The 27,174-nt window shown below is 45.1% G+C and overlaps 1 protein-coding gene across 1 annotated transcript in view; it reads right to left on the reverse strand.

The window, feature by feature from the left end:
• The window catches only part of PIP4K2B (phosphatidylinositol-5-phosphate 4-kinase type 2 beta), a 124,178-nt gene that overhangs the window by 91,333 nt on the left and 5,671 nt on the right, over nt 1-27,174 (reverse strand). Inside the window, exons 2-6 of the mRNA XM_063959700.1 lie at nt 25,963-26,060; nt 25,429-25,525; nt 25,186-25,338; nt 24,853-24,999; nt 24,714-24,752 (exon numbers count right to left, since the gene is read on the reverse strand). Coding sequence (XP_063815770.1) covers nt 24,714-24,752; nt 24,853-24,999; nt 25,186-25,338; nt 25,429-25,525; nt 25,963-26,060 — 534 coding nt within the window. The remainder of the gene's footprint in view (nt 1-24,713; nt 24,753-24,852; nt 25,000-25,185; nt 25,339-25,428; nt 25,526-25,962; nt 26,061-27,174) is intronic.

Genomic DNA, 27,174 nt, shown 5'->3' on the forward strand with positions numbered 1-27,174 from the left:
ACATGGAGGGGCGGCTGCGCAGAAATAATGTAAAATTTGTAGGCCTGCCTGAAAGAGAAGAGGGTTCGCAGCCGGAGGACTTCCTCGAATCCTGGCTTAAAGAGATATATGGAGCTGAGTCCTTTACGGCCCAATTCACGGTGGAGCGTGCACATAGGATACCATCTCGGCCGCTACCTCCTGGTGCCCCTCCTCGCATCTTCATCGCCAAATTCCTGCATTATAAGGACCGTGACTCGGTTCTCCGCTTAGGCCGTACGAAGGGCCCGTTGGTCCGCAATGGAGTCAAGGTGTCGGCCTTTCCGGACTTTGCTGCAGACGTCCAGAGGGACCGAGCCCAGTTTATGCCTATTAAACGGCGTCTGCGAGACCTCAACATTTCATACTCCATGCTGTTTCCTTCAAGGCTCCGGGTCGTGGCAGATGGGGAGACCAAGTTTTTTAATTCCCCTAGAGAGGCGGCCCAATGGCTGGACAGATTTGCGCCGGGTGCTCGGCAGCTGGCTCCGGACTGACCTCCTGCGTAAGGAGGCTGGGGCCTAGATTGCCGGAGGAAACGATTATGGATCGGGGAGCCCCCCCTCCTTTGCATTGGTGGCTCAAGACTTTTAAGACCAAGTGGTGTTGGATAGAGAGGGTTAGAGGTTCAACTGAGAATCTAGGCCTTTTTAGCGCTTGGTAGTTTGGGTTGTTTGTTCGGGATATAAAGTATGCCGGAGTTGGGGTGGTATACGGGGAGGGGAAGGTTAGCTGGGAAGCTGCTAGTTGCGCCTTCTTTTGCTGTTTTCGGTTTTCTTTCTTTAGTTTGTTATTTTTCTTATCTATGTATTTTCTGAAGCAAAGATGTTTAATATTTCAGGTGAAATGGCTTACAACGCAGGGCTTATCTACGTCATGTGCTGCTGTTGTTCATACTGTTGATTCTCAAGATGTATTTTGGGTGATGTCTATCCGGGTGGCACATAGAGCTTACATGGGGTCATGCTTAACCTGAAATTTTTGGCATGGAATGTCCGAGGTCTGAATAACAAAATCAAACGATCCTTGGTTCTGAATATGATTAAGAAATATGACCCGGATATTGCTTGCCTTAGTGAGTCTCACTTGGAGGGACATAGGTTATTGTCCTTACGACGGGCCTGGGTGGGATGGGCTTACCATGCCTCTCACTCCTCCTTTTCTAGGGGTGTCTCAGTTCTGATTAAGAAGTCAGTGCAATTTGAGCTGTTATCGATTAAAACTGACCCGTATGGAAGATTTGTATCTATGGAGTGTAAGCCGAGTTCCCAGCCCTATTACATTTTGGCGGTATATATCCCCCCTCCTTTTTCATATGCTGTGCTGCAACAGGCTGCTTCTTTCATTGCTCCATCTCCTACTACCCCAGTGATTTGCTTGGGAGATTTTAATAACATCCTAGATTTATCCTTAGACCGATGGCACTCCCCGGGGGTTGCGCTGGCGGGTGGTGGTCCTACCAAGTTTGCCGACTTCTTGCATAGTTTGCAGTGGGTGGATGTGTGGAGGCTTCGTCACCCTGCGGCCCGTCAGTTTTCCTGTTTTTCCAGCACTCATTGCTCCTTCTCCAGGATTGACCTGATGTTGGTATCCCCCGCCCTCGTCCCTGGGATTATAGACATCCACTACGAGGCTAGAGGGGTCTCTGACCACTCCCCTCAGGTGATGACTCTTGCTGTGAGAGTCAGAGGGGGCACTCTTACTGGAAGTTGCATCCCTCTTGGCTAGCCCAGCTGGGCGACTGCAGTGACCTGGAGACTCACTGGGAGGGTTACTTTAGCGACAATGTAGGGTCTGCCTCGGGTACAATAGTTTGGGATTCATTTAAGGCGTTTTTGAGAGGCTCATATATTGGACGTATAGCGGCCCATAAAACGTCCTCACGGGAAAGAGAACGGGCCCTTGAAGGTGACGCTAGGGAACTGGAGTCCCAATATTTATCTGATGGTGCCCCCGCGACAAGGGCACGCTGGCTAGTGGCTCAGTCGGCTTGGTTAGCCCACCTGTCTGATAAAAACTCTAGATCCCTCCTCTTTAAGGCTACTAATATGTATATGCAGGCTGATAGGACGGGGGGCCTCCTGGCCCGTCTGATACATTATGATCGTCCTGGGACTACGATCACCCAAATGTCCGGTGGAGATGGCTCCTTTGTTGACACCACACCGGACATTGTGCAGTTATTCCGATCTTATTACTCTGAGGTTTATAGCTCAAAATTGACATGCTCTGCTTTAGATCTTTCACACTACCTGGGGGGTATTCCGCTGCCCACACTCTCCTCTGAGGCCTGTGAGCTGCTGGAGGCGCCTTTGACGCTCGAGGAGGTGACTGCGGCCATTGGTGTGTCCCCTAATGCCTACTACATGGAAAGAGAATGGGGTTGTACTACAAGGTGCACAAAAATATGAATAAAATGTAACTTTTATTTACATTTGTTTAAAAGACCGATGCTCGGTCAATATGCGAAACATAGGGTTAAAAAATAAGAAGATAGAAGAATGTGCTAAAAGATAGAAAGTGAAGATATTAAAAGAAACGTGTCTGCTCCTTTGATTGTACTGACTCTATTCTGACTAATATTAATTCCAATTGAATATCATTATGTGTCTTGCGTACCTCTATTTAAATAGTATTCTGAAAGAGATACTGATGACTTGATAATTGATGTCCTGATAAAACTACTGTGTCATAGATGGCGGAAATATCAACCCTTACTTACTCACATCTATACCCAATGTCCTTGAGTCTATTGTTTGATATTTTATAATAAATTTCTATAGTATAATTCCACCAATGTTGGCTATGCTGTCCTTGAACGTCCACACATTAGTGTATAACTTTATGGGTTTCTCAGAGAAATTTACCCTGTGTGCGAGTATCCACCCTATTTCCTAGCTCACATTGGTGAAAAAAAGATTGAATTGCATACACTGACCCTGCTGAAAACAGGCCACTCTACCTGGTCTGTATAGGCTTCAATGAATTTGCCAATCTGGCTGTGGGAATATTATTGTGGATGCTATATCATACAAGAATTAATAAATTCGAAATATATTGCACAACTGTGTAATTATTCCACATACGGCCAATGGAGCATGAAACTCAATGCCATCTATACAGTAACCAGGTGAGAGATTTTGGGCATCAGATGGACTGACAACATCAAGTTATTCACTATATATACGGGAGATTAATCCCAATAAGTAAAAAGAAAAGGAGACAGTTGTGTCCTAATTCTCACCACTATGCCTAGATTCTCCTGATATATTAGTGAGAAAGTTGCTGGGACTGCTGGTTAAGTATCCCAATCAGTGTCTGTGACTTACTGACTGGTAACTGTTAGTACTAATCAGCGGGTATTCCCTTGCTAGCTATGTGTTGCTCAGACCACTCTGAGTATATAGTGGGTAAATGTGATGTTAAAGACTTATTAGTAATGCAAGTAGACAGAGTAGGGATAACGGCATCACGTCACTAATTAGCTTGTGCGGTGCCCGTTATCTTATCAAAACGCCCAAAGATAAAAGGTGACAGAGGTATAGCTGTTTGAATATTAATGAGTATCGTATTCTCCGCACTGTTCCTATATTCTCCTGATATATTAGTGAGAAAATTGCTAGGACTGCTAGTTAAGTATCCCAATCAGTGTCTATGACTTGATGACTGGTGACTGTTGGTACTAATTAGCGGGTGTTCCCTTGCTAGCTGTGTATTACTCAGACCACTCTGAGTATATAGTGGGTAGATGTGATGTTAAAGACTTAATTCTAATGTAAGTAGACAGAGTAGAAAACACGACATCACATCACTAATTAGCCTGTGCGGTGCCAGTTATCTCTTCAAAACGCCTAAATATAAAGGGTAACAGAGGTGCAATTATTTAAATATTGAATGGGTATCGTGACTGCGTCGGCTTTTAATCAATATTTGTCCGATCCATGGTAACTACCATGTTCGCCGTGCAGTAATTAGATAACCCATAAGACACATGTAGCAAATGACAGTCAGTACAAGAGCATCGGAGCAGATCACTGTGCAGATGCGCGCATTTCGCAACAAGCTTTTTCGAGGCTTAACCCGAGTGTCTCTCCTGACAAGGAATTTATCTTATGATTAGACCAATCCCGTATGATCCTCCGGTCATCTGACCGCCTCAGCCGGTTCAGATTAACCTTTTGCTGATTGCCCCTGATGCATATTAATTAGTCCTGGGTGACGATCATGCGGGAGGTACTTTTCCCATGGTAATGCATCAACCCACTCATAATCCCTATGTTTAGAAATACTCTCAATACTCAATTTACATATATCTTCCTATTAACATGATCAATGTAAGTGTGGATCCCTTGGTCGGAACTACCCTCTTCATTGCTATGCTGCTCGATATTACTGATCTTAATTCTACCATACTCTCATGTAAAACAGGTATCGATTCCGCATGATGTATTACAAACTGATCAGAGACAGGGGTCAGTTCCAAAGTAACCATCCTATATAAAGATCTACATGAAGTGTAAAGATTATTAGGGGTCAGTTCCTAAGTGACCATCCTGTGTGCAAATCTGCATGAAGTGAAAAGATTGTTTGGGATAAAAATAATACTCATTATATAAATAAATTATACCAAAAATAAAATAATAAAAATAAAAATAAATGATTAAATAACAACCATGTATATTGATATTGTCCAAAATTTCCTGCTCACCCATATACATGTTTAAAGTGAACTATTGCCATGGTGACGTCTTATCTCTTGCCTTCTATTGGAAGGGGGAAGAAAAAAAAAAAAATAAAAAAATATTTTTTTCCCCTTACTGACGTGTGTTGCGTTAAGTACCCAATTAATGGATGTTTGTGACCAAACCATTATGGCATGGCTGTAAAAATCCTAAAGTGAATATTAGTGAAGTGTAAAGAAAACAAACCATCGAAAAAGGGGGTGCATCGTGCCAAACAAAAAAAGGAAGAAAAAAGTCGTGAACTGAGTTGTCAGGTGTGAATGTGTAATCTTGAAGATGGAATTTACCATCTGTAACCCTTGGTTACTGGGTTGTGCAGACAAAAATGCTGTTATGCGGTGAAATAGTGTCCGAATAAGGATGGCCTCTACCATCTGTGATATTTAGTTGCAGAATTGTGTTAAAGGGTAACTAAAGGTGCTATTAAGGATAACGTAAGGTGCTATGGGTAAAAAAGGAAGGGGACAGTATACAGTACATCCTATTGGAATACAATTATCACAGTAATTGTTGTGGATAACATAGATACTGTTATCTCTGTCTAATACTGAAATTGACTGTTGAGAGGGTTGGTGCTTACAATGTACGCGACATGACCTTCTGTGTATTGCCCAGGCTCTAAAAGCATGCGCTGCTTATATGCATGTTATTCCTAATTTTATTACCCAAAAAACTGCTGGAGCCAAGAATCTGATGGATTCTTATAACTGTATATTAATAAAACCCATGAATGCCGCTATGGTTATAGATGAAGTCTTATGTCCTACCACTAACCAAATATGAACAGTCAGTGGACATAGCGTGCTGTGCTGAAACTTCAACACAACTGATCTAAATTGCTGCTACAAGGGATATTAGTGTCTAAAATGATGACGCAGAGCAAAAAATGCTGAGGATCAACAGACACATGAGCTGTACATGATTTATAGAAAGGGGCTGTAGCTGTTGGTTTCATTGAGACCATGGGGATGTAGAGTGTTCATAAGAAATATTAACTTAGTCTCAGCTTTCAATAGTTCTGAATCGAGATCTCCACCACGTATACCCATTTTGATATGTTTCATCCCATAGGCTTTAAGTCCGCTGGGATCACTATTGTGGTACTGTTGAAAATGTCTCGCCACAGGTGAGATAGCTCTAAAATTACTGCGGTCACTCTCCACGTTACGTATATTGCCAACATGTTCTAATAGTCTGATTTTTAAAGGTCTAATCGTTTTTCCAATATATTTTTTCTTACAGGGACACTCCAAATGGTAGATTGTGCCAACTGTTGTGCATGTGATCAGACTTGATATAGTCCATTTCTTGTTGAATTTATCCGTGTATTGTTTCTCAGGGACAATATACTTACAGGCCTTACAACGGCCACAACACATTGATCCCTGTGCCATTGTCCTCAAATTTATCCTTGACATATGACTGTGGACTAATTTGTCCCGTACGTTAGGTGATCTCCGCCAGCTGCATTTAACTTTAGCTGGTAGGATTTTATTCAGGTCACTATCTGTTTTCAGAATATGCCAATGTTTTTGTAAAATGGAATCTACATTACGCCATTGAGCATTGAAAGTACCAACAAATCTGATAGGTTCCTCATTCTGGGACCTCAACTTGGGTTTCAAAAGGGATTCCCTGGAATGTTGTTCTGTATTTTTAATTGCCCGTTTGATGGTCCTTCCACTATATCCCCTATCTTTGAATCTCCTACTCTGTTCCCATTTCCTGTTCTCAAAGATTTCGTCTTCAGAACAGTTTCTCTTAATTCGCAGGAGTTCACCTTTGGGGATGGCATGGATAGTAGGGGGAAAATGTGAACTTTTAGCATGCAATATACTGTTTGTGGCAGTTTTTTTCCTAAAATTGTCTGTGGAGAGAGTTCCTTCTTCATCCAATTTTATGGTTAGATCTAAAAAGTTGATCTGCTCCTGGCTCATTTCACAGGTAAGTCTGAGATTCAAATCATTGGTGTTAAGGAGCGAGATGAATTGTTTGAGCTCTCGAGAGTGACCTTCCCACAGAAAGAAGATATCGTCAATATACCTACAGTATAGTAGGATGTTATCTGTATATTTCTCCATTGACTCATGGAATACAAATTCCCTCTTCCACCACCCCAGGTAGAGGTTGGCGTAAGTGGGGGCACACGCAGTCCCCATTGCCGTTCCTCTTACCTGGAGATAGTGGGATTCATTACAAACAAAGTAGTTCTTGGTTAGGACAAATTGCAATAAATTTATAATAAAGTTATTAAAATCACAATGTGCCTCCATATCCAAGAAGAATTTTGATGCCCCGATTCCATGTGTATGCTGGTGTAGAGACTTTTAATGTCACATGACACTAGCCACACTCCCGGATTGACTCGCAAATTGAATAATTTATTCAATACGTCCATGGTGTCCCTTAGGTATGATGGCAGAGTGACAACATGTTTTCTGAGAAATTGGTCTACAAAAATACTGGCTTTCTCAGTCAGACTGCCCTTTCCAGACACAATAGGTCTACCAGGGGGTTTCTTCTCATTCTTGTGTACTTTGGGGAGGAGATATAGTGTTGTTGTCTTGGGGCTGGTGACCTTAAGGAATTCAAATTCCTTCTTTGAGATTGTACCATTCCCAACAGCATCGGAAATCAACTTATTATATTCTCGCAAAAATTGCTGTGTGGGGTTGAATATTAGTTTCTTATAACAATTGGAATCATTAAGTTGTTTTTCCAACTCTTCAATGTACAACTCCCTTGGCCACAACACTATATTCCCCCCCTTGTCTGATGGTTTGATGATGACATCCTGCCACTCTGAGAGCTCCTGCAGTGCCCCTCTCTCCTCCTTACTGATGTTCTCTGGATAGTGCCTATTGTGCTGAAACAGGGAATCTAAATCTCTTGATACCAAGTTCTGAAATACCTGTACCTGTGGACAGATTTTCCCATCCGGGTAAAAGGTGGATTGTTTCCTAATTTTATCCTTATCAAAGGGTGTGGGTCGAGTATGATCTATCCTACTCTCCTGATGTAGATCCTCTAACATTTCCAGTGCTGACTGATCATCTGAGCTTAGTTCTGGGGGAGCTCCAGTTGTGGCAATGTGTTCTCTATTGTCATAGGTAGAATTATTTGTTGGGTGGTTAGGATTGGAACTACAGAAAAACTTTTTTAGGAGGAGTTTCCGTGTAAATAAATTAAGGTCCTTCTCACACTCAAACCTATCCAGATTATGTGTGGGTGAGAATGAGAGACCTTTACTGAGTATGGACTGTTGATGTTCCGTTAAGATTCTATCTGTGAGGTTAATAATTCTAAGGGAATCAGAAGTGGTGAGGTTATCTGGAGCCGTAGCTGCAGAATCTCTCACTTCTTGTACTTTCTTCTTTCCCTCGGTTCCTCCCTCCAATCCAGTGTGTCCCTCTTTCTTCTTGCCCCTTTGGCCCCTCCTAATTTTTCTCCTTCTCTCCCAACATCGTCCCAAACGTCTCTCGGGGATTTGCCTAAAAAATCCCTTCTTTGAAACCTATTGGCACCCCTGGAGCTTTCTCCCTCTGAAGATTCTGGCTCTGATGTAGAATAGTTCGAGGACTGTGTGTTTCTAGCTCGACTATTCTTAGTATTAGGATTGTTCCATCTAAAAACCCTATTGAGTGAATAATCTGTTTTGTCCCTTTGATATTTTCTTCTCTTTCGCTCAATGATCTCATTTTCAAATTCTTCTATTTCTTTTTTATATTTCTCATAGCGTTGCTGAAATGCATCTAGTGACTCATAACTTTTTAATTTTTCACCTAACTGTACCATTTCCTGATTAAGTTGATTGAGAATGATTTCGTCATGCTTCATGAGGATTTTAATTAGGTCCCTTGAGCATTGAGTTAATACTTTTTCCCATTCTGTTTTTAACTCATTATTAGCCAATTCATAGGCTGGAAATAATTTTGGTCTCAAACCCCTGGGAGTGAGGTGGTTCTTGAGATAATTCTCAAACGTAGATCTGTTCCACCCTGTTTTGCTCTGCTTCATCAGTGCCAATTTTAGGGAGAACAGATCATCTGTCCAGTTGGTAACACCACTGTCAAGTCTGTCTATATCCCCACCAAACATTGATTCCATATCATTCTTAAGTTTGTCTCGTCTGCTTTCCAGATCTCTGGATAAGCTAAAGGTAGACATCCTGTCAGTGGGAACTCGGGTTATCAGAACAATATAAAAATAAAATTTTTACCAAGATCTAAATGTATTTTATTCCAAGTAATTGGTAGTATATTGATGAGGTGCTAGATTCAGGAAACTGATTGCTCAGTATGAAGAGATTCGACAACAAAGAACAAGAAAAAATCTGCACTCTCCAATTTAAATAAGCTATTGAGTAAATTGAAGAACCCCAATTAATATGATTGGACAAATCCCATCAATAAATGTCGGGGGTGCTACCTAAGACAACCATTGACAACACCTACTACATGGAAAGAGAATGGGGTTGTACTACAAGGTGCACAAAAATATGAATAAAATGTAACTTTTATTTACATTTGTTTAAAAGACCGATGCTCGGTCAATATGCGAAACATAGGGTTAAAAAATAAGAAGATAGAAGAATGTGCTAAAAGATAGAAAGTGAAGATATTAAAAGAAACGTGTCTGCTCCTTTGATTGTACTGACTCTATTCTGACTAATATTAATTCCAATTGAATATCATTATGTGTCTTGCGTACCTCTATTTAAATAGTATTCTGAAAGAGATACTGATGACTTGATAATTGATGTCCTGATAAAACTACTGTGTCATAGATGGCGGAAATATCAACCCTTACTTACTCACATCTATACCCAATGTCCTTGAGTCTATTGTTTGATATTTTATAATAAATTTCTATAGTATAATTCCACCAAACAATAGACTCAAGGACGTTGGGTATAGATGTGAGTAAGTAAGGGTTGATATTTCCGCCATCTATGACACAGTAGTTTTATCAGGACATCAATTATCAAGTCATCAGTATCTCTTTCAGAATACTATTTAAATAGAGGTACGCAAGACACATAATGATATTCAATTGGAATTAATATTAGTCAGAATAGAGTCAGTACAATCAAAGGAGCAGACACGTTTCTTTTAATATCTTCACTTTCTATCTTTTAGCACATTCTTCTATCTTCTTATTTTTTAACCCTATGTTTCGCATATTGACCGAGCATCGGTCTTTTAAACAAATGTAAATAAAAGTTACATTTTATTCATATTTTTGTGCACCTTGTAGTACAAACCCCATTCTCTTTCCATGTAGTAGGTGTTGTCAATGGTTGTTTTAGGTAGCACCCCCGACATTGATGGGATTTGTCCAATCATATTAATTGGGGTTCTTCAATTTACTCAATAGCTTATTTAAATTGGAGAGTGCAGATTTTTTCTTGTTCTTTGTTGTTGTGTCCCCTAATGGCAAGGCTCCGGGTTGTGACGGAATTCCCTCCGAGGTATACAAAAATCATGTTGATTTTTTTGGGCCCAGGCTTAATGCCCTATACCTAGATATATTTGCCAATAATGATCTTCCCCCCTCTATGTCAGAGGCAGCTATAATAGTGATCCCAAAGCCCGGTAAGGACCCTGGGTCTCCAGACTCCTATAGACCGATATCCCTGATTCCCACCGATGCTAAGGTCCTGGCAAAGATTTTGGCAGTACGGCTTAACGCAGTGATCGCCTCCCTGGTTCACCCGGACCAGACTGGCTTCATGCCAGGGAAGACCACGTCTATCAACTTACGTAGACTGCATACCGTTTTACAACTCCCACATGACTCCCCTTCTGACTCGGCTGTGGTCTCGTTAGATGCGGCCAAGGCCTTTGACAGCATTGAATGGGCTTATTTATGGGAGGTGATGGCTCGTGTGGGCTTTGGACCCAACTTTATCAAATGGACTAAATTACTGTATCAACATCCGAGTGCCAGGATCTTGGTGAACGGTTATGTATCCCCCTCTTTTCAACTGTCCCGTGGTACTAGACAGGGCTGCCCCCTATCCCCCAAGCTGTTTGCCTTGGCCATCGAGCCCCTGGCCTGCTTGATAAGATCACATCCAGATATTGTGGGAATTTCTACGGGTTCACGTGAGGATAGAATAGCTCTTTACGCCGATGACATGTTGTTGTTTTTGCAGGATTACACCAAGTCAATGCCCATTCTGCTGCGTGTGATAGAGAACTTTGGAGATTACTCGGGTCTTAGAATTAACTGGCCTAAATCATACATTATGCCAGTCATAGGCCCCCCTCCTACTGATTCCAAAATCCCCCTGCCAGTATGTTGGACGTTACAATTTAAATACCTCGGAATCCAAATAACTAACGACCCTTCTGATTTTGTCCCTCTGAACCTGGACCCGACCATGCAGTGGGTCATGGGCAAATCCAAGACTTGGTGTAAGCTTCCACTGACGGTGTCTGGCAGCGTTAACCTCATTAAAATGATTATACTGCCCAAACTCTTATACATTATTCTCCAGTCCCCGGTATATATTTATCCAATATTTTTTAGGAAATTAAATAGCGTTTTATCCTCACTGATTTGGGCTAACAAACGACCTAGGATACAGCTGAAAACCCTCACCAGGCAGCGATCTGACGGTGGCCTGGCTCTGCCTAATTTTCAGATGTATTACTACGCTGCTCAGCTGACTCATATCAGTGTATGGGCGCAAGACTCTGGGGCTGACTCCTTACATTGCGAGTTTATTCGCTGTTACTTTCCCCACCTCTCTCCTATGCAGGTGCTACTGAGTGGGAGCATGGCTCGGTTTCTTACCCCTATCATTTACCAGGCCTTAAAGATATGGCGGGCCCTGAGAGACCTCTTGAGGTACGATGGCCTGGACCCGGATACCCCCCTCTGGTACTCTGACTGGCTCCCTGAATTACATGCACTTGAGGGGCGGGAGGTATGGGCCCCTAGATCGGTGGTTTCTATTTCTCAACTCTACCTAGATAATAATCTCAAATCCTTTCAACAATTGAGAGAAGAGTTTGACCTACCTAATTCTTATTTCTTCAGATATCTCCAGCTTCGCCACGCCCTCCAGTCCCAATTTGCTGAATTCCCCCCACGAATCCTCCCATTCCCCATCAAGACCTTTGTGGCTACTTTGGGTCGAGCCAAGATGGTCTCCCTTGCGTATGGATATCTTCTTACCAAGCTCCATACGGACCCTTTGACACGTCTCCGTGGAAAGTGGGAGGAGGATATGGGTTTAATAACTGAGGAGGACAGGGTCCTTGCTCTGGAATACCCTGCCAAAGTTACCAAATCTCTCAGATATCCGCAAATTCAATTCTTCATTTTACACAGAACATATATGACTCCAGTTAGGTTGGCTACTTTTGGGACGGGCGGATCTGGCCTTTGTCCTAAGTGCGGGGGGGCGGTGGGAACATTCTGGCATCTGGTGTGGGATTGCCCGAGGTTGAGGGTGTTCTGGTTGGGGGTCAGGTCAATTCTGGAGAGTACAGGAGTGACTGGCGGACTGCTTACCCCACAATTCTGTATTTTGGGGATGGGATGCTCCACTTCTCTTTATGCTCGCAGTGTATGTGCCTTGGCTAAGGTTTGCATTGCGAGGCTATGGATGGCCCCTAGAGGCCCTTTAATATCTGCGCTTAAGACCTCAATTAATGACACAATAATTAAGATACATATATATGAAACAAAATGCATCAGCCAAATTTGAAAAGGTTTGGTCTCCATGGCTAGACTCCCCCCATTCTCACCCGGTTCCCCACATATAGTGGGCACTGAAGTGCTAACATATCAAAAGCTTGATGCTTACTGTAGTATACTTGAGATGTTTGGCAGTTGAGCCCTGCGTGTTCGCCTATTTATATGCATGACTACTGTGGTCCTGAATCAGATGGCTCCTTCTCACTTTGCTTCTCTCTTTTGTTATTTTTATTACTGTTTAGGTTAAGGGTGTAAATATAAAAGTTAATGGAGACTAATATATTTGGCTACGGATTTTGTAGACCCTAATGGTCCGAATAATAGGAAATCCTTGTATATTCCCTTATGGACTTGGCCTGATATTCCACTGCCGAAAACTTGCTCAAAAATGTGGCTTTGATTCAAAATAACTTGGTGTACTGTTTGTGATATGATGATGCTCTGCAATGGCTGTACCTTCTTCTCCAGACTACTGAATAAAAATTACTTTATTAAAAAATTTTAAGTTATGCTGCCCATCTGACTGAGCAGTTAACTCCTTGACAAAGGTCCTGGTGTGGACCGAAACGTTGGAGGAGGAAATCGCCTTATGGAACTGTCAGATTGACCTTTACATTAAATCGTTCACTTGGTTGATTAAAATCTAGAGAGTGTTATTCTTTCCACGGCTGTGGAAAAAATAAGAATTTACTTACCGATAATTCTATTTCTCGTAGTCCGTAGTGGATGCTGGGGACTCCGTCAGGACCATGGGGTTTAGCGGCTCCGCAGGAGACAGGGCACAATAATAAAAGCTTTAGGATCAGGTGGTGTGCACTGGCTCCTCCCCCTATGACCCTCCTCCAAGCCTCAGTTAGGATACTGTGCCCGGACGAGCGTGCATAATAAGGAAGGATATTGAATCCCGGGTAAGACTCATACCAGCCACACCAATCACACCGTACAACCTGTGATCTGAACCCAGTTAACAGTATGATAACAACGAAGGAGCCTCTGAAAAGATGGCTCACAACAAGAATAACCCGATTTTTGTAACAATAACTATGTACAAGTATTGCAGACAATCCGCACTTGGGATGGGCGCCCAGCATCCACTACGGACTACGAGAAATAGAATTATCGGTAAGTAAATTCTTATTTTCTCTAACGTCCTAAGTGGATGCTGGGGACTCCGTCAGGACCATGGGGATTATACCAAAGCTCCCAAACGGGCGGGAGAGTGCGGATGACTCTGCAGCACCGAATGAGAGAACTCCAGGTCCTCCTCAGTCAGGGTGTGCCCCTGACCAAGTAGCAGCTCGGCAAAGTTGTAAAGCCGAGACCCCTCGGGCAGCCGCCCAAGATGAGCCCACTTCCTTGTGGAATGGGCTTTTACTGATTTTGGCTGTGGCAAGCCTGCCACAGAATGTGCAAGCTGAATTGTACTACAAATCCAGCGAGCAATCGTCTGCTTAGAAGCAGGAACACCCATCTTGTTGGGTGCATACAGGCTAAACAGCGAGTCAGATTTTCTGACTCCAGTCGTCCTGGAAACATATTTTCAGGGCCCTGACAACGTCAAGTAACTTGGAGTCCTCCAAGTCCCTAGTAGCCGCAGGTACCACAATAGGTTGGTTCATGTGAAAAACAGAAAACACCTTAAGGAGAAATTGAGGACGAGTCCTCAATTCTGCCCTGTCAGAATGAAAAATTAAGTAAGGGCTTTTATATGATAAAGCCGCCCATTCTGACACGCGCCTGGCTGAAGCCAGGGCTAATAGAATCTTCACCTTCCATGTGAAATATTTTAATTCCACAGTGGTGAGTGGATCAAACCAATGTGACTTTAGGAAACTCAAAACAACATTGAGATCCCAAGGTGCCACTGGGGGCACAAAAAGAGGCTGTATATGCAGTACCCCTTTTACAAACGTCTGAACTTCAGGCACTGAAGCCAGTTCTTCCTGTCGAATTTCTTCCAGAGTCGAAATTTGAACCTTAATGGACCCTAATTTTAGGCCCATAGACAGTCCTGTTTTCAGGAAATGTAGGAACGACCCAGTTGGAATTCCTCTGTAGGGACCTTCTTGGCCTCACACCACGCAACATATTTTCGCCAAATGCGGTGAAAATGTTTTGCGGTTACATCCTTCCTGGCTTCGACCAGGGTAGGGATGACTTCATCTGGAATGCCCTTTCAGGATCCGGCGTTCAACTGCCATGCCGTCAAACGCAGCCGCGGTAAGTCTTGGAACAGACAAGGCCCCTGCTGGAGCAGGTCCTTTCTTAAAGGTAGAGGCCACGGTTCTTCCGTGAGCATCTCTTGAAGTTCCGGGTACCAAGTCCTTCTTGACCCATCCGGAACCACGAGTATCGTTCTTACTCATCTCCTTCTTATGATTCTCAGTACTTTTGGTATGAGATGCATAGGAGGGAACACATACCCTGACTGGTACACCCACAGTGTTACCAGAGCGTCCACCACTATTGCCTGAGGGTCCCTTGACCTGGCGCAATATTTGTCTAGTTTTTTGTTCAGGCGGGACGCCAACATGTCCACCTTTGGTTTTTCCCCAACGGTTTACAATCATGTGGAAGACTTCCCGCTGAAGTCCCCACTCTCCCGGGTGGAGGTTATGCCTGCTGAGGAAATCTGCTTCCCAGTTTTCCACTCCCGGAATTAACACTGCTGAGAGTGTTATCACATGATTTTTCGCCCAGCGAAGAATCCTTGCAGTTTCTGCCATTTCCCTCCTGCTTCATGTGCCGCCCTGTCTGTTTACGTGGGCGACTGCCGTGATGTTGTCCCACTGGATCAATACCGGCTGACCTTGAAGCAGAGGTCTTGCTAAGCTTAGAGCCTTGTAAATTGCCCTTAGCTCCAGTATATTTATGTGGAGAGAAGTCTCCAGACTTGATCACACTCCCTGGAAATTTATTTTTTTTTTTCCTTGTGTGACTGCTCCCCAGCCACTCAGGCTGGCATCCGTGGTCACCAGGACCCAGTCCTGAATGTCGAATCTGCGGCCCTTTCATAGATGAGCACTCTGCAGCCACCGCAGAAGAAAACACCCTTGTCCTTGGAGACAGGGTTATCCGCTGATGCATCTGAAGATGCGATCCGGACCATTTTCCCAGCAGATTCCACTGAAAAGTTCTTGCGTGAAATCTACCGAATGGGATCGCTTTGTACGAAACCACCATTTTTCACAGGACCCTTGTGCAATGATGCACTGATACTTTTCCTGGTTTTAGGAGGTTCCTGACTAGCTCGGATAACTCCCTGGCCTTCTTCTCCGGGAGAAAACATCCTTTTCTGGACTGTGTCCAGAATCATTCCTAGGAACATTAGACGTGTCGTCGGAAAAAGCTGCGATTTTGGAATATTTAGAATCCACTCGTGCTGTCGTAGAACTACTTGAGATAGTGCTACTCCGACCGCCAACTGTTCTCTGGACCTTGCCCTTATCAGGAAAGCGTCCATATTTCTTTTAGGAAGAATCATCATTTCGGCCATTACCATGGTAAAGACCCGGGGTGCCGTGGACAATCCAAACGGCAGCGTCTGAACTGATAGTGACAGTTCTGTACCACGAACCTGAGATACCCTTGGTGAGAAGGGCAAAATTTGGACATGTAGGTAAGCGTCCCTGATATCCAATGACACCATATCGTCCTGGTTCGCTATCACTGCTCTGAGTGACTCCATCTTGATTTGAACCCTTGTATGTAATTGTTCAAATCTTTTAGATCTCACCGAGCCGTTTGGCTTCAGTACCACAATATAGTGTGGAATAATACCCCTTCCCTTGTTGTAGGAGGGGTACTTTGATTATCACCTGCTGGGAATACAGCCTGTGAATTTTTTTCCCAATACTGCCTCCCTGTCGGAGGGAGACGTTGGTAAAGCAGACTTCAGGAACTTGTGAGGGGAAGACGTCTCGAATTTCCAATGTACACCTGGGATACTACGTGTAGGATCCAGGAGTCCACTTGCGAGTGAGCCCACTGCGTGCTGAAACTCTTGAGATGACCCCCCACCGCACCTGAGTCCGCTTGTATGGCCCCAGCGTCATGCTGCGGACTTGGCAGAAGCTGTGGAGGACTTCTGTTCCTGGGAATGGGCTGCCTGCTGCAGTCTTCTTCCCTTTCCTCTAACCCTGGGCAGATATGACTGGCCTTTTGCCCGCCTGCCTTTATGGGTACGAAAGGACTGAGACTGAAAAGACTGTGTCCTTTTTTGCTGAGATGTGACTTGGGGTAACAAAAGTGGATTTTCCAGCTGTTGCCATGGCCACCAGGTCCGATTGACCGCCCCTTTATACGGCAATACTTCCATGTGCCGTCTGGAATCTGCATCACCTGACCACTGTCATGTCTATAAACATCGTCTGGTAGATATGGACATCACATCTACTCTTGATGCCAGAATGCGCATCTCGCATATATAGAAATGCATCCTTAAAATGCTCTATAGTCAATAAAATATTGTTCCTGTCAAGGGTATCAATATTTTCAGTCAGGAAATCCGACCAAGCCCCCCCAGCGCTGCACATCCAGGCTGAGGCGATTGCTGGTCGTAGTATAACACCAGTATGTGTGTATATACTTTTTAGGATATTTTTCAGCTTCCTATTAGCTGGCTCTTTGAGGGCGGCCGTATCTGGAGACGGTAACGCCACTTGTTTTTATAAGCGTGTGAGTGCCTTATCCACTCTAAGGTGTGTTTCCCAACTCGCCCTCACTTCTGGCGGGAAAGGGTATACCTCCAATAATTTTCTATCGGAGGAAACCCACGTATCATCACACACTTTAATTTATCTGATTCAGGAAAAACTACAAGTAGATTATTCCCACCCTACATAATACCCTTATTTGTGGTACTTGTAGTATCAGAAATATGTAACACCTCCTTCATTGCCCTTAACATGTAACGTGTGGCCCTAAAGGAAAATACGTTTGTTTCTTCACCGTCGACACTGAAGTCAGTGTCCGTGTCTGTGTCTGTGTCGACCAACTGAGGTAAATGGGCGTTTTTACAAGCCCCTGACGGTGTCTGAGATGCCTGGACAGGTACTAATTTGTTTGCCGGCCGTCTCATGTCGTCAACCGACCTTGCATCGTGTTGACATTATCACGTAATTCCTAAATAAGCCATCCATTCCGGTGTCGACTCCCTAGAGAGTGACATCACCAATACAGGCAATTTGCTCCGTCTCCTCACCAACATCGTCCTCCTACATGTCGACACACACGTACCGACACACAGCACACACACAGGGAATGCTCTAATAGAGGACAGGACCCCACTAGCCCTTTGGGGAGACAGAGGGAGAGTTTGCCAGCACACACCAAAAACGCTATAATTTATACAGGGACAACCCCTTATACAAGTGTTTTCCCTTATAGCATTTTCACATATGTAATCATATCGCCAAATAAGTGCCCCCCCTCTCTGTTTTAACCCTGTTTCTGTAGTGCAGTGCAGGGGAGAGCCTGGGAGCCTTCCTCACAGCAGAGCTGAGCAGGAAAATGGCGCCGTGTGCTGAGGAGAATAGGCCCCGCCCCCTAAAACGGCGGGCTCTTCTCCCGGAGTTTGTGAGATCTGGCAGGGGTTAAATACATCCATATAGCCTCAAGGGCTATATGTGATGTATTTTAGCCATAAAAAAGGTATAATACATTGCTGCCCAGGGCGCCCCCCCCAGCGCCCTGCACCCTCAGTGACCGCTGGTATGAAGTGTGCTGACAACAATGGCGCACAGCTGCAGTGCTGTGCGCTACCTTATGAAGACTGAATGTCTTCTGCCGCCTGTTTCTGGACCTCTGGACCTCTTCAACTTCGGCATCTGCAAGGGGGGTCGGCGGCACGGCTCCGGGACGAACCCCAGGGTGAGACCTGTGTTCCGACTCCCTCTGGAGCTAATGGTGTCCAGTAGCCAAAGAAGCAAATCCATCCTGCACGCAGGTGAGTTTACTTCTCTCCCCTAAGTCCCTCGTAGCAGTGAGCCTGTTGCCAGCAGGACTCACTGAAAATAAAAAACCTAACTTAAACTTTTATTCTAAGCAGCTCAGGAGAGCCACCTAGATTGCACCCTTCTCGGCCGGGCACAAAGATCTAACTGAGGCTTGGAGGAGGGTCATAGGGGGAGGAGCCAGTGCACACCACCTGATCCTAAAGCTTTTATTATTGTGCCCTGTCTCCTGCGGAGCCGCTAAACCCCATGGTCCTGACGGAGTCCCCAGCATCCACTTAGGACGTTAGTGAAATAAGAATTTACTTACCGATAATTCTATTTCTCGTAGTCCGTAGTGGATGCTGGGGACTCCGTAAGGACCATGGGGAATAGCGGCTCCGCAGGAGTCTGGGCACAAAAGTAAAGCTTTAGGACTACCTGGTGTGCACTGGCTCCTCCCCCCATGACCCTCCTCCAAGCCTCAGTTAGGATACTGTGCCCGGACGTGCGTACACAATAAGGAAGGATTTTGAATCCCGGGTAAGACTCATACCAGCCACACCAATCACACCGTATAACTTGTGATCTAAACCCAGTTAACAGCATGATAACAGAGGAGCCTCTAGAAAAGATGGCTCACTACAGCAATAACCCGATTTTTGGTAACAATAACTATGTACCAGTATTGCAGACAATCCGCACTTGGGATGGGCGCCCAGCATCCACTACGGACTACGAGAAATAGAATTATCGGTAAGTAAATTCTTATTTTCTCTGACGTCCTAGTGGATGCTGGGGACTCCGTAAGGACCATGGGGATTATACCAAAGCTCCCAAACGGGCGGGAGAGTGCGGATGACTCTGCAGCACCAAATGAGAGAACTCCAGGTCCTCCTCAGCCAGGGTATCAAATTTGTAGAATTTTACAAACGTATTTGCTCCTGACCAAGTAGCTGCTCGGCAAAGTTGTAAAGCCGAGACCCCTCGGGCAGCCGCCCAAGATGAGCCCACCTCCCTTGTGGAGTGGGCATTTACAGATTTTTGGCTGTGGCAGGCCTGCCACAGAATGTGCAAGCTGAATTGTACTACAAATCCAACGAGCAATAGTCTGCTTAGAAGCAGGAGCACCCAGCTTGTTGGGTGCATACAGGATAAACAGCGAGTCAGATTTTCTGACTCCAGCCGTCCTGGAAACATATTTTCAGGGCCCTGACAACGTCTAGCAACTTGGAGTCCTCAAAGTCCCTAGTAGCCGCAGGCACCACCATAGGTTGGTTCAGGTGAAACGCTGAAAACACCTTAGGGAGAAACTGAGGACGAGTCCTCAATTCCGCCCTGTCCGTATGGAAAATCAGATAAGGGCTTTTACAGGATAAAGCCGCCAATTCTGACACGCGCCTGGCCCAGGCCAGGGCCAACAGCATGACCACCTTCCATGTGAGATATTTTAACTCCACAGATTTAAGTGGTTCAATCCAATGTGACTTTTTGAACCCAAAAACTACATTGAGATCCCAAGGTGCCACTGGAGGCACAAAAGGAGGCTGTATATACAGTACCCCTTTTACAAACGTCTGAACTTCAGGGACTGAAGCTAGTTCTTTTTGGAAGAAAATTGACAGGGCCGAAATTTGAACCTTAATGGACCCCAATTTCAGGCCCATAGACACTCCTGTTTGCAGGAAATGTAGGAATCGACCCAGTTGAAATTCCTCCGTCGGGCCTTACTGGCCTCGCACCACGCAACATATTTTCGCCAAATGCGGTGATAATGTTTTGCGGTTACATCCTTCCTGGCTTTGATCAGGATAGGGATGACTTCATCCGGAATGCCTTTTTCCTTCAGGATCCGGCGTTCAACCGCCATGCCGTCAAACGCAGCCGCGGTAAGTCTTGGAACAGACAGGGTCCTTGCTGGAGCAGGTCCCTTCTTAGAGGTAGAGGCCACGGATCCTCCGTGAGCATCTCTTGAAGTTCCGGTTACCAAGTCCTTCTTGGCCAATCCGGAGCCACGAATATAGTGCTTACTCCTCTCCATCTTATAATTCTCAGTACCTTGTGTATGAGAGGCAGAGGATGGAACACATACACTGACCGGTACACCCACGGTGTTACCAGAGCGTCTGCTGAGGAAGTCTGCTTCCCAGTTGTCCATTCCCGGAATGAACACTGCTGACAGTGCTATCACATGATTTTCCGCCCAGCGAAGAATCCTTGCAGCTTCTGCCATTGCCCTCCTGCTTTTTGTGCCACCCTGTCTGTTTACGTGGGTGACTGCCGTGATGTTGTCCGACTGGATCAACACCGGCTGACCTTGAAGCAGAGGTCTTGCTAAGCTTAGAGCATTGTAAATGGCCCTTAGCTTCAGGATATTTATGTGAAGTGATGTCTCCAGGCTTGACCATAAGCCCTGGAAATTCCTTCCCTGTGTGACTGCTCCCCAGCCTCGCAGGCTGGCATCCGTGGTCACCAGGACCCAGTCCTGAATGCCGAATCTGCGGCCCTCTAGAAGATGAGCACTCTGCAACCACCACAGGAGGGACACCCTTGTCCTTGGTGACAGGGTTATCCGCTGATGCATCTGAAGATGCGACCCGGACCATTTGTCCAGCAGGTCCCACTGGAAAGTTCTTGCGTGGAATCTGCCGAATGGGATTGCTTCGTAGGAAGCCACCATTTTTCCCAGAACCCTTGTGCATTGATGCACTGAGACTTGGCTCGGTTTTAGGAGGTTCCTGACTAGCTCGGATAACTCCCTGGCTTTCTCCTCCGGGAGAAACACCTTTTTCTGGACTGTGTCCAGGATCATCCCTAGGAACAGAAGACGAGTCGTCGGAACCAGCTGCGATTTTGGAATATTGAGAATCCAACCGTGCTGCCGCAACACTACCTGAGATAGTGCTACACCGACCTCCAACTGTTCTCTGGATCTTACCCTTATCAGGAGATCGTCCAAGTAAGGGATAACTAAAACTCCCTTCCTTCGAAGGAGTATCATCATTTCGGCCGTTACCTTGGTAAAGACCCGGGGTGCCGTGGACCATCCAAACGGCAGCGTCTGAAACGGATAGTGACAGTTCTGTACCACAAACCTGAGGTACCCTTGGTGAGAAGGGTAAATTGGGACATGAAGGTAAGCATCCTTGATGTCCCGATACATCATGTAGTCCCCTTCTTCCAGGTTCGCAATCACTGCTCTGAGTGACTCCATCTTGAATTTGAACCTCCGTATGTAAGTGTTCAAAGATTTTAGATTTAGAATCGGTCTCACCGAGCCGTCCGGCTTCGGTACCACAACAGTGTGGAATAATACCCCGTTCCCTGTTGCAGGAGGGGTACCTTGATTATCACCTGCTGGGAATACAGCTTGTGAATGGCTTCCAAAACTGCCTCCCTGTCAGAGGGAGACGTCGGTAAAGCCGACTTTAGGAAAACGGCGAGGGGGAGACGTCTCGAATTCCAATTTGTACCCCTGAGATATCACCTGAAGGATCCAGGGGTCTACTTGCGAGTGAGCCCACTGCGCGCTGAAATTCATTGAGACGGGCCCCCACCGTGCCTGAGTCTGCTTGTAAAGCCCCAGCGTCATGCTGAGGGCTTGGCAGAGGCGGGAGAGGGCTTCTGTTCCTGGGAACTGGCTGATTTCTGCAGCCTTTTTCCTCTCCCTCTGTCACGGGGCAGAAATGAGGAACCTTTTGCCCGCTTGCCCTTCTGGGAACGAAAGGACTGCGCCTGATAATACGGCGTCTTCTTATGTTGAGAGGCGACCTGGGGTACAAACGTGGATTTCCCAGCTGTTGCCGTGGCCACCAGGTCTGAAAGACCGACCCCAAATAACTCCTTCCTTTATAAGGCAATACTTCCAAATGCCGTTTGGAATCCGCATCACCTGACCACTGTCGTGTCCATAACCCTCTTCTGGCAGAAATGGACAACGCACTTACACTTGATGCCAGTCGGCAAATATTCCGCTGTGCATCACACATATATAGAAATGCATCTTTTAAATGCTCTATAGGCAATAATATACTGTCCCTATCTAGAGTATCAATATTTTCAGTCAGGGAATCCGACCACGCCAACCCAGCACTGCACATCCAGGCTGAGGCGATTGCTGGTCGCAGTATAACACCAGTATGTGTGTAAATACATTTTAGGATACCCTCCTGCTTTCTATCAGCAGGATCCTTAAGGGCGGCCATCTCAGGAGAGGGTAGAGCCCTTGTTCTTACAAGTGTGTGAGCGCTTTACCCACCCTAGGGGGTGTTTCCCAACGCACCTTAACCTCTGGCGGGAAAGGATATAATGCCAATAACATTTTTGAAATTATCAGTTATCATCGGGGGAAACCCACGCATCATCACACACCTCATTTAATTTCTCAGATTCAGGAAAACTACAGGTAGTTTTTCCTCACCGAACATAATACCCCTTTTTGGTGGTACTCGTATTATCAGAAATGTGTAAAACATTTTTCATTGCCTCAATCATGTAATGTGTGGCCCTACTGGAAGTCACATTTGTCTCTTCACCGTCGACACTGGAGTCAGTATCCGTGTCGGCGTCTGTATCTGCCATCTGAGGTAACGGGCGCTTTAGAGCCCCTGACGGCCTATGAGACGTCTGGACAGGCACAAGCTGAGTAGCCGGCTGTCTCATGTCAACCACTGTCCTTTATACAGAGCTGACACGGTCACGTAATTCCTTCCAACAGTTCATCCACTCAAGTGTCGACCCCCTAGGGGGTGACATCACTATTACAGGCAATTTTGCTCCGTCTCCACATGATTTTCCTCCTCATACATGTCGACACAAACGTACCGACACACAGCACACACACAGGGAATGCTCTGATAGAGGACAGGACCCCACTAGCCCTTTGGGGAGACAGAGGGAGAGTTTGCCAGCACACACCAGAGCGCTATATTATATATATATATATATATATATATATATAGGGATAACCTTATATAAGTGTTTTTCCCCTTATAGCTGCTGTATTTTTAATACTGCGCCTAATTAGTGCCCCCCTCTCTTTTTTAACCCTTTCTGTAGTGTAGTGACTGCAGGGGAGAGCCAGGGAGCTTCCCTCCAACGGAGCTGTGAGGGAAAATGGCGCCAGTGTGCTGAGGAGATAAGGCCGCCGAGAAGGGGGCGGAGCCTATCTCCCGTTTTTCTGTGTATTCTGGCAGGGGTTAAAATTCATCCATATAGCCCTGGGGGCTATATGTGATGTATTTTCGCCAGCCAAGGTGTTTTTATTGCTGCTCAGGGCGCCCCCCCCTAGCGCCCTGCACCCTCAGTGACCGAAGTGTGAAGTGTGCTGAGAAGCAATGGCGCACAGCTGCAGTGCTGTGCGCTACCTTGGTGAAGACAGGATGTCTTCTGCCGCCGATTTGCCGGACTCTTCTTGCTTCTGGCTCTGTAAGGGGGCCGGCGGCGCGGCTCTGGGACCGAGCTCCAAGGCTGGGCCTGTGAGCGGTCCCTCTGGAGCTAATGGTGTCCAGTAGCCAAGAAGCCCAATCCACTCTGCACGCAGGTGAGTTCGCTTCTTCTCCCCTTAGTCCCTCGATGCAGTGAGCCTGTTGCCAGCAGGTCTCACTGAAAATAAAAAACCTAAAACTAAACTTTTCACTAAGCAGCTCAGGAGAGCCACCTAGTGTGCACCCTTCTCGTTCGGGCACAAAAATCTAACTGGAGGAGGGTCATGGGGGGAGGAGCCAGTGCACACCAGGTAGTCCTAAAGCTTTACTTTTGTGCCCAGACTCCTGCGGAGCCGCTATTCCCCATGGTCCTTACGGAGTCCCCAGCATCCACTAGGACGTCAGAGAAATACTGTATATATATATATATATATATATATATATATATATATATATATATATATATATATATATATATATATATATATATACATACATATACACACACACACACACTAAAAGCTGCGCAGAGGGGTACTATTTGGACTTTTTGGATAATTTTAATCCATAATCAGGGAAAACACCAGCACCTGCTGGGGACAGATTACGAAATGTTGGAAGCAGGACTGTTTCTAGTTTTATTTTTTAAGTCTGAAGAGTGCCTCTTGGTGCAGTTTTGTTTATGTATTGTAGCAGTGCACCGTGGCATGCCATTTTCCTTCACTGGAGTGACCTTCCTTCTGATGTATTATATAGTGTGTCCCTGGAACCCACATGAATAATGAGCTTGGTGTGACCACTGATGAGGGATGTTCGTTTATACTTATAGGACAGAATTTGCACTTTACCTCTCTACATAACCTTTTTGAGGAGTCATCACCTACCTTTTCTTTGTCGCTGGCTTCTCTAGATACAGTGGAACCCTGGGATGTAAGTAAAAAAAAAAAAAAGATGAGAACAGGACCACTATGCTGTAATTATTCCCACCAACTAATAAACAGCATACACATGGTGTCATTTTACCTTTAAGTCATATTTGCGGTGAACTCCAAGTCGGTGGCTGAACACATTCCTGGTGACAACCATGTAGGTCTCTACACCATCTACTGTGAGTCGATACATACCAAGGAACTGAGGAAGTAGCGTGTTACCGTGACACTCTACTATAAACTGCCAAGAAAGAGAAGCGAATGGCGATCATTGCAGACTTACATAAAAAGCATGTAATGAGACAGAGCAATGGAAATGAAATTGAAAAGAAGAGAGTTTTGGCAGGGAGTGTAAATGAAAAGGAAGACTACACATGGAAACATAGGATGAGCGAAGAAAGGGTGGTGCAAATACAACTGCAGTTACCTGGTGGTATTTCTTCAGTATATTGTGCATCTCAGCCACATCCTCACTAGATATGGTCTTAATGACAAACCGACGGTCAAAAGTAGTGAGAAATCGTGACCCAAACCGCCCCTGGTTCTCACTATTCACAGGTGCACTGCGGGTCAAAGAGTTCTAAGGAGGGATAGCCAGAAACACCAAATTAAAGTATGACTACTTAATCTATCCTTACAGGGTGAAGTTAGATGTATTTCTTTTCTATACCTGGTAATCTTGGTCATCGATCCCAAACCTCTCTCGCAGATTTCGGAATACCATGGGACAATACTCCTTAAACTTGAAGCGACTTGGCAGATTCTCCCTATAAATAATAGATTTAAAAATGAAGTTCCTATAGAATCACTATTTAATGCGAGCAACCTTGCAGAACAGCATAGCTAAGCAGTGCAAGTTTCACAGCATGCGTCTTTCTCCATCAGCCACAATCTACAACAATAGAAGAAAAGCCAATCATCTGTTTACATTATGTTGCAATCATTCATTTGTAGTAGAATGATCCAGTTTTCGCTCACCCTGCTTCCCTAACATCCATGGAGCGCATGCATCGAAGGTGAAGTTCACTAAGGGGGTCATTTTCTATCAATTTGCTTTTTGGATACCTTTGCATCTCATTGGTGCATAATGTAAAACAATTGTCACAGACATGCTGAAAACCAGATTTCATGAGTTTTCACAGAACAGCAAAACAGATGGTAAGATTTCTACAGTAGTAGCGTATGCATCTTCTTCCACACTCACTTGTTGAAAAGGTGGTTATCCACTTTGATCTTGCTGTAGGCTTTAAAGTCATCTGGCATCAGCATGACTGGAACAGGGACATTACTCAGTTCATTGATCTGAAGACCAGAAAACACAAAAAATTAGTAGAAGCTGGATTAAAGCTACCACCTTTCCACATGTTTTGCCACACATTTATAGTTTACAAGTTCAGATTCAAAAGATAACAGTATAAGAACTAAAGACACATTTTATACTTTAGTGCTCAGTTACTCAGTCTTCTACATATTGAGACTCAGGGGTATATTTACTAAAGTGATGGTTTTTAGAAGTGGAGATGTTGCCCATAGCAACCAGATTATATCTATTATCTTCTAACACGGGTCTTCAACCTGCGGCCCTCCAGCTGCTGTGGAACTACACATCCCAGCATGCCTTAATAGCAAAACTGGGCAGTGCATGCTGGGTTGTGTAGTTCCACAGCAGCTGGAGGGCCACAGGTTGAAGACCCATGTTCTAGAACAGGCATTCCCAACCGCGGTCCTCAAGGCACACCAACAGTGCAGGTTTTAGTGATATCCAGGCTGCAGCACAGATGGTTAAATCAAAATAACTGAGGTACTAATTAAGTCACCTGTGCTGAAGCCTGGATATCACTAAAACCAGGACTGTTAGTGTGACTTGAGGACCGTGGTTGGGAATGCCTGTTCTAGAAGGTGCTAGATAAATAAGTAGAATCTGATTGGTTGATATGGGCAACATCTCCAATTCTGGTGCAAAACCTGCACCTTTGTAAATACACCCCTCAGACCAAGCAAGTGTGCGCCACATGTAAAACATATCCTTTTTTTCTTACATTGATTACTGGAAATGTTCAGTGGACTTATATCAGGGTTTATTTGCTGCCTTGAGTTGTTTTTGTGAAGCGCCAGCTCCCTATATCGGTATATTTTATGGCCGTGATAGGGCCACTCTTTTTAATGCTAACATGGTACACTTCACTCCACTTTCTTAACCATGTCACCATAAACAGCCACCAGCAACGGCTCCTACCGAGATGAAGGAGGGGGGCTGCCGGCGGCTGGGTCCCGTCACCTGTACAATGTAGCTGACTGGCGCATGCGCAGTAGCAGCAGCGGTGCTGCACAAGTGCAAAACCCTTTGCTTCTATAGACTGCATTGGCTGCAGCTCATAGAAGCCGACTAGGAACAGAAAAGTCCCTGCCAGTCACC

The sequence above is a fragment of the Pseudophryne corroboree genome, chromosome 3, assembly GCF_028390025.1.
Source record: "Pseudophryne corroboree isolate aPseCor3 chromosome 3, aPseCor3.hap2, whole genome shotgun sequence".
Taxonomy (NCBI): domain Eukaryota; kingdom Metazoa; phylum Chordata; class Amphibia; order Anura; family Myobatrachidae; genus Pseudophryne; species Pseudophryne corroboree.